At 39.8% G+C, this 13,344-nt stretch overlaps 1 protein-coding gene across 2 annotated transcripts in view; it reads left to right on the top strand.

Moving 5' to 3' along the window:
* Positions 1-12,449, top strand: part of sorcs3a (sortilin related VPS10 domain containing receptor 3a) — a 265,119-nt gene extending 252,670 nt beyond the window's left edge. For both annotated transcript variants that reach the window (XM_058641383.1, XM_058641384.1), the window contains exons 23-27: positions 4,733-4,864; positions 6,217-6,316; positions 8,888-8,993; positions 9,816-9,976; positions 12,332-12,449. In XM_058641383.1, coding sequence (XP_058497366.1) covers positions 4,733-4,864; positions 6,217-6,316; positions 8,888-8,993; positions 9,816-9,976; positions 12,332-12,390 — 558 coding nt within the window. In that variant the 3' untranslated portion in view covers positions 12,391-12,449. The remainder of the gene's footprint in view (positions 1-4,732; positions 4,865-6,216; positions 6,317-8,887; positions 8,994-9,815; positions 9,977-12,331) is intronic.
* The last annotated feature ends 895 nt before the right edge of the window (positions 12,450-13,344 follow it).

Below are 13,344 nucleotides of genomic sequence, written 5' to 3'. Positions count from 1 at the left end.
GAGCTGTTAATATTAGGTAAAATACTTATATGAGTTAGACAAAAAGGTTTAATACACAGTCAGGTCTGTCGCCTTGAGGTAAAATAAAAAATAAAACATAAAAATGGAATAGGGAGTGGAAATGATGCCCGTTCCATTATATGGATTTTCATTATGTGTACTGTTGCCCCATGTTACCTTTTTGTTTGTTTGTTTGTTTACATCTTTTCCCATTGTTAGGTTAGAGATCTGTTTATGAGGAGGGAGCTGACAAAAAGTTCATTTCCAGACAAAGATATTGCCCAAGTGGTGACAGGAAGGTGTGTTTTCCCCCCCTCTCTCCTCTATTTGTTACGGTTGAAAACCTGGTCCTGAGATAGAGCCCACTCCACATCTGATGGTCTTTCACTGTAGTAAACAACCAACTCCCCAGCAATAAAACTGGAGATTTTTGTAATTAAAGTTAAGGTCCATTTAACTCAGGTGCCGTGTGTTAGCCCCGTAGCTGGATCGCTCAAATCGTACCTTTGCACCCGTCACCTATAGGCTCGTTTCACTGCCACTGCCTCCAATTGTTCTGTGTGTACAATCAGTATAATGGAGGTTATTTCATTTCACCCCGTCTGTCTTCAGCCATCACCCTCTCACTTTCCCATAAAGGTGTTGAGCTTACACTCATACAGTTTCTGTGTTCATTTACTCCCACCTAACTTTCCTTTAAAGGTCAGTGCAAACTGTGAAACTATGAACTTCTCATTCCTCCACTGGCCACAGTGAAGTTCAGTGTCCTTCTTTTCAATCTGTGGAATAATTTTGATCCTAATAATTAGTAATAAGTGGCTAGCATTGTTGCCTAACAGCAAGAAGGTCATTCTACCCAAGGCCTTTCTGTGTTTGGCTTGTGTTTTTCTGTCCGTAGTACTGTTATTTCTTTATCTTCTTTGTCTGGTTTGTGTCCCAGAGTATCTTTTTTTTTTGTTTTTGTTTTACTGTCTGTCAGAGCACTCTTTCAACTTATTTATAATATCCATCCATCCATTTTTTACCGTTGTATTGTCCACAGGGGGGGTCGCGGGGCTGTGCCAAACTCAGCTGACATAGGGCGAAAGGCGGGGTCACACAGAGACAAACAACCATTCACTCTCACATTCACACCTATGGTCAATTTAGAGTGAGGATTTAGAATGTTTTAGCCACCGAACGTAAGCCTCACCTAACAAAATGTGCATCAGCTTAAGGCCATATCCACACATAAACTGAACGAAACCTAAACAATCCTTTTCTTTGTCTTTTGAAAAAAAGTTTCCCATAACCACGGGATTGTTCAGTGTATATTATTACAGAAACGGAGACAGAATGAACCAAGTCAGGGCAAATAAATACATAAATCAATTAAAAGTAAAGAAAAGTACTCATAAAGCAAACAGACTAAACAACAGTGTTGACAACTTGGTGAAATCTAGCGACTTTCTGATACATACATACATTTATGCATGTAAATGTTTAATGTCTGTGGAAATAAGTTCTGCTTTCTCCTCCCCTTATTTGACGACTGAATTTTAATCTTGAATTTTAAACTGACTTTATTTACTTTTCATTAAAGGTAATTGCCTTTTTCTCTAAACACTAGAGTATGATGATGACAATGATGACGAAGCTAGGGACAGTGAGTGCCAGCGCAAGAGAGAGGTGGGATTATGACATCACCGTTTTCCAAACATAGTTTATTTGTTGCCTCAACAAGAATTTTCCCACTCTGACTCATTTTCAAAAACTACTATTTCGACCAAAATGGTGTTTCCATGTGGACAAAACACCAATGTGATTAAATAAATTCTGTGCATATTCACCAACACTAGTTTCTGTGTGGACAGGCCCTAAGTTGACAATATCTTAAGAAGTGATCTAAAAATGTCCTCAAATGGACTAACTAAACACATATACCCAATTGTATACAGTATATTTTAAATGGAGATAAACAACAATAAAAACAACACAAAAACAAAAACCTGGAGCTATTCCTTTAAATGAGAGTTCCAATGAGAGCATGTCAGCAACTTTAGCTTTAATGTAAAAGCACTGTTGTGCCTATAGCCTCACAGAGCTGATAGAATGACTGCAGGATTTCACAGTAAAGTGAGCAGCATCTCTTGATTATGCAGGTAAAGTATTAGCTGAAGATTGCATTCTTTGAATGGTATTACTTCATAAATAAAGTTGGAGCAGGTACCTCACACCTCTCTTCCTACTTTCTAGCTCCATCAGATTTGTTTTTTTATTATTATTGAGCAGTAAATGACCAGCATTGAAGGGGAGGGTTCCAGATCAGGCAGCCAGCTTCTTAAACTAATGACTGACTTGGATGTGAACAAACGGTCTGAGTGTATTGATTTCCTTAACCCGGGGGTTATTGCCTCTGCTGCCACCCTGTTCACTTCATCTTCCCTTCCACCAGCCCTTCATTCATTGCAAGTCATGCCCAGCCGGGCAATCATTTGTCCACCACTTTGGCACTTAAATAGTCATTCTGGATAATTGATGTGATTCTGACTCCTTTGTCCACCCAGGCCACAGAGAGAAAAGCTAAAAAAAATAAATATCACAGGTTCTAAAAATGAAGATTGATCACCACCCAGGTTCTGCTTCATTAGCTTGTATTTAAAATAAAAACAAAGGTTAGAGCTTAAAAAAATCCGAGATGCTTGGCCTCACTTTTGTTTTTGTATTGTTTTTCAGCTTTTGACATCTTTGAAAAATTAGATATGACCAAAAAGAAAACTCTGAAAACTGTTGTCTTTATTTGTTTCAACTGAACAGATATTTGCCTGAAGGTTTTCTGGATTGTGTCATAGATTAATTAAAATATATCCATGCCTGCCTTCATTTCACACTTTATTAAAATGTGATATTTGTCAAGGTTATTAATGGTGACTTGCTCCTTAAATGTCCAATACAAATGTTTTGTAAACGTTCGTGTTCACATTTCGGATTCTTTGAAGTGTGGCACTGATACAAAATCAATCATTAGAAACTGTTTGTTCTGTACTTCCTCCGTCTGACACAGTCACTGAACTAAAATACAGCAGCAGGGTTTGTGATGCCACTCGCTCGCAGCAGTTCTGTCCCTAAATACACCAGACTCCTCTGTTAATTATTGAGATTTTAGACTTTTCCCTGGTAATTGATGGAGATTAACTCACGTTTTTAGGATTGTTAAGTATTTTTAACTGATCTACAGTTCAGCTCGATTCTGGTGTCGGACGTCTCCTCAGTAACGTCACGGTTTTTCCCCCTACCTCTACAGAGGAGTGCATGTCTAAACCAAACTGCACAGCTTTCAATAATAATAATACTTCAATATCCAGTGGATGAAAGCTGTGCAATTTGGCTAGTGAAAGCAAAAGTAATGGCCATCAATGCTGAAGCCACTCTCTCATCTCTCCCCTTCAGGCTTTTCTGCAAATTGTGAAGCTTGTGTGTGTTTGTTGTACAGTGCACTGTTCTGCTTGAGCTTTGCCATTGCAGAGTGTACCAGAAACATGGTTGTGTAAGCTTCTGTTTTTGGTTTTTAGTTTTTTTAACCAAGGTAACTGTTTTACAACCAGTGTCACAGATGGACTACAGTTCTGTAAATATTATAAACTGTCTTTTAAGTCCGTCTTTGGCATTGAACCTTTCTCACATTGTATATAATGATAGCTGCTTTTTATGGGTTAATAAAACCTAACTTCAGCGTCATATATTTTTCATCAGCTGAGGGCTAGATTTGGAGGTAGAGTGGTTCATCTTCTAACTAATCCTCTATTCTACAGACACAGACACACCAGTCTGTTACAACCTGTTATGTTCTGTATTTGCACTTGTTCTGTTCTGGCATTTTAGATCAATTAAATGATATTACAGTCTTAGTCGTTACTTTTTTTTAATAAAATAAATACATATCTTCTATCAGGCTGACAGATCGAGCACAGGTTTGGGTCCGACCTAAACTCTACTGTCAGGTCATTGTGACAGATCCACAATAAAAGGCTGTCGGCAGATGGCTACATGAACCAGTAGATCGCTACAGACTAGAAACTTTTAAAATAGATCTTGAATTGAAAAAGGTTTCATACATACTTAAGAGCCATGTCAACAGAGATGTTTTGTTTTATGACTTTCTGTCCTGGCTGCAAATATATTGCATTGCTTCAAATGTTGCTGCAGGGTATTGTGCGGGAGGCCTGTATCTCCTATCCTTGGGTGAAGGATGAGGCAGTGCTTCCTATGCTTAAGGAGATAAGGGAGGAAGCTTCTATCTTATCATTCAGAGAATTCTTATCCTGACAGCCACTGAAACCCTTCTGGGTCATCTCACGTGTTCAAGATCAAGAATCAATGAGCTTTATTTTGTCATTCAACATGTATGCAACATGAGGAACAAGATATTGTGTCCCAGTCAGCAATATTTTAATACAATTGTATAATACATTTAATAACAAATAGAAAAAGGCAACCTAAAACCAACAAACAATCAGCAATATTCCATATATATTATAAGATATATAGAGGGAAGAAGCATCTGGACAGGGGGTTTCAACAGTTTGATTAATGAGGGGTCTGTGCATCTTTTATTTTCACCCTCACAGAAAACAAGCAACTGCATGTGAGTGCTTTGACTTGTAATCTGTGTTTTTACTCTGTGAAGCTAAATGCTATCATCACCCATCAGAGTGTGACGGCTAATGAGGCCTGTTCTCTTCACTTCCTCCAGGTGTGTGACTTCCCAGAGGAGCAGCTGCTGGTGGCCGTGTTCCCGGGAGTGCCGACAGCTGCCGAGCTCTTCCTGTTACCTCACAGGAACCAATCAGAGGGCAAGAAAAAGAGCGAGGAGGAGCTAGAGCAGGTGTGGGAGACTGTGAATCCTGTTAAACACATTGAATACACACGTACAAACGCAAGAATGACAGCATGCACTGTATTCTAGTTAACATAGACATAAAGATAACAATATAAAATCTGTGATGCAGCAGGCTTTGTTGTTAGTCTTTCTGGTGCAAAATGAGGATTGTGATTGTCGGCATTTTGAATGAAAGTTGGTCCTCAGTTATTAAAATAATCATGGAATCAGTCTATACAGAGGGAGAGTAGAGCTATAGACAGTAACTCCAGACAAGTTACCTCATCCCTGCTCAGTGTCAGTGGGTGATCATTCTGTATAAGACAGGAAAATACATTATACATATAGAATGATGAAATACAGATAAAAAGTACATGCAGGTGGCTATAAGAAGGTTGCAGTTTAGTTTTCTGAAGATAGAACATGTGGAACATTTCCTTACGGTAATTGTGTTTAAGTGACATCCCCTCTCGTATTGGCCCTTGTGCTGATGCATTAACAAATGTCTCTTTAATGAATTCTCTTAGGTTTGAGTCCATATATCTTATACCAGAGGTGTTCAAGTCATTTTTCAAGTCAAGTTGCAGATTGAAATGATCATTCTGTCGTTCCGCCTGCTTTGTCTCTAGCACTTCATGGTCAAATGTTATGAATGACAGGAAGCCTGCACCGTGCTGCCATCCATCGTCAGTTCACTTTAAAAAAGTCTACTGCGCTGCAATGCGAAAAGTCACACAATCAACTCTTTGTTCAATGTTTGAAATAACCCATTTTCATACACCCCGGGATACATGATGTTTGTCTGTGTTACTCTCTGGTATTTAAAGTTTAAGGAAAACATAGTTTTTGAAAGTAACCAGCCCGGTTAGCTAGATTAGCCCAGACTCTGCACCGAAAATTCGGCCACCGAAACATATCGGCCGAAACAGGATGTTGTGACGACGCATGCGAAAACTGCGGCCAGCACACGCCTTAGAGTCTGTCCAAGATCAGTTCGGAACGCCAAAAAATAGTTCCAACAAGATGTGAGCACCTATTGAATGCTATGAAATCCTATGAAAGTCTCTTTGCACAAAAGTGAAACTTAGCTGCATACAGCGCAGATTAGGAACTCTGGATACAGAGTTTGGTATTTCGGTTTCAATTTTCATTTTGGGTGCATCCCTATAGTATACTTATCTGGACTTAATCAAGAACTACGGTCTTAGCTGAGCACTGATAAGACACACAATATTTTGAATGTTGTGAAGTTCTCAAAAATGATATTTCTTTAAGGATTTTGCAATGACAATGACAGCCCGTGTTTCTGTGAATGAAGGCAAAACCACTGTCTGTCTGTCTGTCTGTCTGTTCAACAGGCGTCCAATATAATTGTAAGCGCACTGAACCAAAATCTGGTGGAGTTCGAGCTCAAGCCGGGAGTGCGGGTGATCGTATACAACACACAGTTAACACTGGGTAAGAAACGTTTGCATTCATTTATCATTCCTTTATTACCGTGCATGGTTAATCCATTCTCCATGAGACAACAGTGTTGTGACAACAGCAAATCCTCTTTGGTCCGTCGATTAAAATTCCTGTCAGTCTCCCACCATCCGAGGCAAAGGAACACAGGGGAGTGTGGGAGGGGTTCGATGTGAAGTGGAGCTCCTTGAAACGAGGGATCCTTTGTGCTCACCATCAAACGCTGAACATCTGCTCTATCTCTTTAACCGCCACCCAACCACAAAATGAGTGTTGCACTGAGTATAATTATGTTGATTATTTAGTCCTTGAGAAAGAACACTGTACATTTTTGAGGGCAGAGGTAGAATCGGAGAATTGCTCGAGGAGTCAACTGCACTGGAATTAGGAAGGTGATGGTGTGAGGGGACATTTGGGATCCTCAGATGTTCTCTTGCCAAAAAACAAATAACTGTTATGAGCATCAAATCAATACTGGATTCAAGAGGCCACATTGATTGTAAATAATGTGGCCACAGCACACTGCTCACTGTATCCTCTACTTGGCTGGTTTTATTAGATGCACAGACTGTAACTTAAAGTGTGAGGTGTTAAAGTGACAGTTCAGGTTTTTTGTCGTGTGCTCGTTTCAAGAACTGACACATAGTCATCACTGAAAGTGCTGTGCACACCCTTCGGCCTGAGAGCCAAAGGCTTGCTGTGGGGACACAAGAAAAAACAGATTTTAGCCATTTGTCAAACGGCTCACGTAATAAGATATACAGTATGCCTGTTTAAGTATATTATATGTTCAGGAGGCCACAGCTAACACTGTTGCCTCATCGTAAAAAGATCCAGATTCACGACCCGGTGTGACCAAGTGCCTTTCTGTGTTGAGTTTGGACTCGTTCCTCACTCTAAAAGGACCCTAGGTGTGAATGGTCTCTGTTTACCCTGCTCTAGACTGGTGACCAGTCCAGGATGCATCCCACCTTTCACAATGAATATAAACATTGAATTAATATCTTAAAAAAAAAAAGAGGCATATTTTCTGGTTGGAAACTGTATTTTGTGTCGCTTTGATCCACTGCTGCCTCCATTGCTAAGTCCAAATGTGTTATTTTGTGACTTACAGTCAGATTTACTTAAGAGATAAAAACATACTAATAGACACCGGCAAAGCAGCAGCTTCTGTGTCCCTGTGAGCTGAAAACGAGACCCACAGCACCGTCTGACAGCAGGATAAAGCAAGAAACGGATTCTCAATTTATTGTAGACTTAAAGCATGTGTAGCGTTTGTAGCATGAAGAGAACCTTTGTGTCGCAGGCTGGTTCTGTGTGACTCACAGCTCAGTCGGCACTGTGTTCATAAAGCGTGAAACCACACGTGGAAAAGAAGAGGAAGGAGAAAATGATTCCTATAAATGTCATTGCCATTGCTCTGTCGAGCGATACTATCAGGCCCGACTGAGGGAGCGCTTGAGGGTATACAGCAGCAGGGCAGGGGCGGGTGGAGGCAAGAAGCATTTCTCACGTCAAACTCCTGAACAACTGGGTTTTTAAAGCTGTAGAATTCCATTTGTTTGTTGTTGTCAGGCGTTCTGCTAAATTTGCACATAATTATCTCTACCAAGGAGGTTGTGTTTCCATTGGCATGGGTTTGTCTGTAAGTTTGTCATTCTGTTAGCAACTCCAAGCTGAATTGTTAGCGATGGGTAGGTGTTAACATTCAATTTTGATAAATTTAACATGGGTAGTCCCACTAAACCAGTACAGATGTGTATCTCAGCGGCATCTTAACAGATCAGGATGAATGATCATGTATAGGTAAGATGGTAATAGCTATAGACAGGTTGTTTTTACTGAGCTTTTCAATAAAATATAGTGAAAAAGGAAGTGTGGAACAGTCAAAACTGCACAAAAAGCACAATTCCATGAATACATACATGGAAACAGCATCCTGTGTGCATAACATATACACACATTTCGACAGAGGTATTGTACCAAACCATTTGTGGATGTTGGCTGCCCAGTCATTTTATAAAGAGTTTCTCTTGATGGGGACTGTCTGGAAAAAGTATAAAAATGATGTTATAATAACCATCTTTACTGAATGATTGCGACTGGTATCTAAATTTAAGTTCGAACAGGTCTTTATAGCGGTGCGTTTCCTTGACTCCTGAGTAGGATAGGCGAGCAGTTGTAACTCTGAATTCACATGAGTCAAAGGACATTGTTCGTGCTTTCTTATTAATGGGGAATAATACACTCTTAGTTCGATTGATTTTATAACCACAGGCCGTACTAAAAATGTGAAATTGAGTCCAGGCATTTTGGGATTGAAACCTCAGTGTCAGACATGCACAACAAAAAGTTAAACCATGTCATTGTTTTGTTGCAAAGTCATAGCCAATGGCTCCATGGCGAGATAGAATAGAAGGAGGACAACCCTGTCTCATGCCCCTATAAAGGGTGAATTAGAATGGATGTTATTACTGATGGAGGTCTGCCCTTTTTTAGTATTGTTTGATTTGGTATGACAAAGAACTAAACAAATGTCCTGTGACCTCTGTTTCACTCCCACAGCACCTCTGGTGGACTCAAACCCCAGACACAGCAGCTCAGCCATGCTCATGCTCCTGTCAGTCGTGTTTCTGGGCCTCGCCGTGTTCCTCATCTACAAATTCAAGAGGTACATGTCTCTGAAATGACTCCCTCCACTTGCAGCACCATCATATATCTATTACCGTATCCTCCATTATTGATGACACCAGATGAGCACGGTCCAGACCAATCAATTACAGTCTGATCTGACGAGTCCTACTGAAGCTTGGAGATGTATTTTCTTGCAGGGTTTCCGGCGCACAAAGCAGTGCACCCATCAGTGAGGAAACTCGGAGAAAAGGAGCATTAAATGGTTTAATATGAGTTTGCCATTCCCTGCCTTCTTATTTGCGGAATGAATTATTCATCGAGAAAATGATTCTCTTGAAAAGTCTGAGGGAAATGGGAAGAAGCTGTCATTAATTATGGATATGAAATTTTACCCCATTAGTCTAAAGACAATGCATTTTTCAAGAGGTCTCACAGTTGACAAAACAGAGCAATTAATAACCAAAACGAATGGTAATTGGAAATAAATTGGTTAGAGACTAAATAAAGATGTACATTAGGTGTTATAAATGCAGCTGGGGAAAAAGATGCCAGTGTGTCTGTAATTTGGCCATAAATTATTTACTGAGGTATAATTACTATGTAGCCAGACACTGATAGACACAATTTCTTTTCAGCACTTGGCAAAATAGAGGCAGTTCGTTCGAGGTTAGCTGTGAAAGGCACGGGAGTGGGTTTGTAACTCGAATGCATCAATTAAAAGTTGCTTCTTTTAATGTGGTTTAAATAACCACTTCAGAAGACGATTTAACATTTGCTTTAAGAAAGAACGAACGCATGATTTTCCTAATGTTGCTCTGAGGCTCATTCGCCAGTCTCCTGTTTGTGTGCAAATGTGTAGAAAAATACCTTGGATCAACATTTACGCTGAGGTGAACCAGGAGAAGGAGCAGGAGATGATCGGCTCGGTGGGCCAGGGCGACAGCACGCCCAAAATCACTCTTAGTGAGTTCTCCACGGCCAAGGAACTCATGGAAAAAGAGCTGGATGCCAGGGTCAAACGTAAGTGAAGCACTTTTTAATGATATCATGCGTCAAAATGTTGACTTCAGGTTCAACGTCGCGGGGACAGACGTCGCCGTGTGATCTTATGTTCCCACTAAACGCAAAGCAATGTTCTGTGTTCATGCGGTTTTTAAGTTCTTTAATTTGAATAGATATTTAGTCACTGAATCTCCCTTTTAGCTTTTATTTATTTGATTTCTTCTAAATCGAATTATTCAGAGAAGATAGAAGCAGAGGAAATCACAATGAAGAGAGTCTCCGGGAAGAGGTTTAATATAGATAAGAATTCAGAAGAACAGAGGACAATGAATAATTAATGTTGGATTGAGCAGGCAAACAGGAGTGCATAGGATGAGGAATAGTCCTGTTGTGGTTGAGAAACAGACTCGATCTCACTGTAGACATACTTAAAAAGGCTAATAAAGGGCTAATAAAATGCAAGCTTGGTCTATGATATTTTAAGAAAACTTTTTTGTTGCTTTAATATGCTGATAGGCAGCCTTTTCTCTCCCTCCTGCACCAACGTCCATATATAAACGGATTTGAAGCAAAGAACAACAAAATAATAACTCACTGATGCTGGCACTGGAGAGGGAATAGGTCTTTGAGAAAATACACTGACTCTGTGGATGGACTTTGGTGTGGGCAGAGAGTGGTTTACAAAGTGACACACACTGAAGTTTCCAGTGTGAAAAGGCTGAATAACGTGGCAAATAAAGTGGCAAACACTTGATGTGACACAAACTTAAGCAGGCTCCAGTTTTAAAAGGTGAGGAATTGAGTTGATTAGTTTTTGTTTGTGTCCCTGCTGTTTTCACTGAGCTCAAACCTCTGTGCCTCACTGTTTGTCAGTAACTCAAACACCTGAACTACAGTTAAACACTTTCCTGTAGAGCTGCATAATATTACACTGAGGAAAAAGAATATAAAACATCAAAGTTGAATAAGCAAGTTGTTAGGGTTTTTGTTTTTTTTCCAAATGAAATAAGTTTTTTAAAAGTTTGTGAACCATTTTCTGTTTTTCAGTGTTGGTTTCCAACCTAAATAACACTCATAACCTAAAAGAAAATTGTAGAGTTGTGTTTTATTGTGTTTATTCTGTAACAATAATGGGTACATTAACATTACTTAATGCTGTTATAGCCAATTACTAACCTATATTACTGTTAATTCATATTTAATTCAACAGTCTGTACCGCGACTGTTGATATCAGTAATAACTATTAACTTTCATTTAAAACATTAAAAGCTTTAAATAACCTTCACGTTACTTTAAATGCCTGTCTTCATTTATTAAAGGTGTCTGTGTCTGTAAAGTTGAAAAGGTGTTTCATTATCTCAAGTCTCTGTACATACACAACATTATAGAGAACAGATAAAACCAACAATTCACACAATGAGCAAACACAAGGCATCGGAAGAAGACATCTCTGATGGAAATGGGGGACAGAGGAGAGGCGGGGGACAGAAAGGACAAGAGGTAGAGACAGAAGAAAGAGACCAGGAGCAGCTGTATCAAGTTATAGGTTTATACAACACAGTTCTGAGTCAGTGATGACATGTTTATAGAACTACAACGTCATTTATACAAGCAGATGAGGACAGAGAGAGACAGAGAGAGGAAAGGAAGGAAAGACACAAATTAGGGAGAGAGAGAACAAGGTTCTTGACGTATAATGAAGTCATATTCATACCGTGAGTGTGAGTGCACCACAGGAAATTCCCCCAGCAGTCTAGGTCTATAGCAGCATAACTAAGAGATGGTCCAGTTTTCTCTGAGCCAGCTCTAACTATAACCTTTATCAAAAAGGAAGGTTTTAAGTCTAACTTTAAATACAGAGAGAGGCTCCACCTTTCGAACTGTCACTGGGAGCTGGTTCCACGGGAACTCCCATAAACATTGAACACTAGTAGCTATATAAACCCTTGAATTATTAATACCTTAATTAACCTGACTATTATTAAATGTTTACTAAATGCTTATTACGGCATTAACTAATGTTAATGAATGTGCCCTCATTCTATAACCAGTCTGTTGAACCATATATTTGCCTCTTTCTCTACTAACATAGCAGATAAAGTATGCGTTTCAAAACCGAACACTTCTCCATCCATTCATCCATTCATTCATTCAATTATAAAAAGTTGTCATTGTTTTGGTAACGGCTCACTCTCTGATTCCCATGCCTCTCAAAAAGCTTCCGAGCCTTTGATTAAACAGCACATTAGACGCTCAGCCATTAATGCAGCGTGTCACTATCAAAGACGTCATTTGTTTCACAGACATTAAAGCGCCAACGCTGAACTAACCCCTCTTTGTTGTTGGCTTGTTTCATTTATCTCTCTGCTCAGGGGGAGTCGGGAACGTCTGCGAGAGCACAAGGGAGATTCCAAACTGTACTAGCGTGTAAAAGCCAGAGAGAACGCGTCTGCATTTCATGTACAAAGCGACATCTCACCGTGTCGGGGCTGGGGGGGTGGGGCAGGGGGGTGTGGTGTGGTGTGGTGTGGGGGCGGGGGGAGTTGGGGGTTTGGGGAGAGGGGGGGTTTGGTTCCTCTTCTTTTTCTGTTTTGTAATTCAACACAGCTGATGTTAATAGTTTTCTAAGGGACCTCATTTATACAGACGTGCACTTGATGTCTCCTCCTGCAACATCCGTGCAGCCGGTGTCAATCTACTCAATGAGATTATTGTAAGTACCAGTTTTGTGGATGTATATGCTAACGTGGCGATGTTCAGAGTGCAGAGTGAGACATCGCTGATCGACGCCGACCAAGAGTTGTGTACATTTTCCTAAGGAGTTTTGCTTTGAAAGTCATTTCTGCCTATATATAGACTATAATGTCTGAGTCTTCAGTCAAACAGGGAATATTATTGAAATGTACAATATTACCATCTGTTCTGTTTAAATGTATATATGATTACATTCTACATGCTCGTAGTCTGAATACCACGCCGATGACAGAAGATTCTACAATGGTCTGTTTTGTTTTGTTTTTTGTTGTTGTTTTTTTTTTTTTTTTTTCAAAAGTGTTTTAAAAGTCAAACATTACTTTAAAGAAATCCACTTTGTTTTGCTATGGTCCGTGACTCGTGCATGTTCTTACCGAGGACACAATCTCCGTGTTGTAGATAGGCAAGTGTTGTGTAAATAGTTCTTTTTTAAACACTCATCAGAGGAGCCCGGTCGATTTTTGCCTATAGACTTCTGTTTCTGCTTTTCTTTGCTTCCTTTACTGCGGGGGGGCGACATGTATACAGTAGACGGCGCTCATCATCAGGAGTGTACTGGCATATTATGGCAGAGTTAGCTTCCTTTAGTTTTGGTGGAAAGGAAATAAAAAGGAAACATGGTGATGTTAAA

The sequence above is a fragment of the Solea solea genome, chromosome 10 (genome assembly GCF_958295425.1).
Source record: "Solea solea chromosome 10, fSolSol10.1, whole genome shotgun sequence".
Lineage (NCBI taxonomy): Eukaryota > Metazoa > Chordata > Actinopteri > Pleuronectiformes > Soleidae > Solea > Solea solea.
Note: the sequence above shows the minus strand (reverse complement) of the source record. Positions and strands in the feature narration are given on the sequence as shown.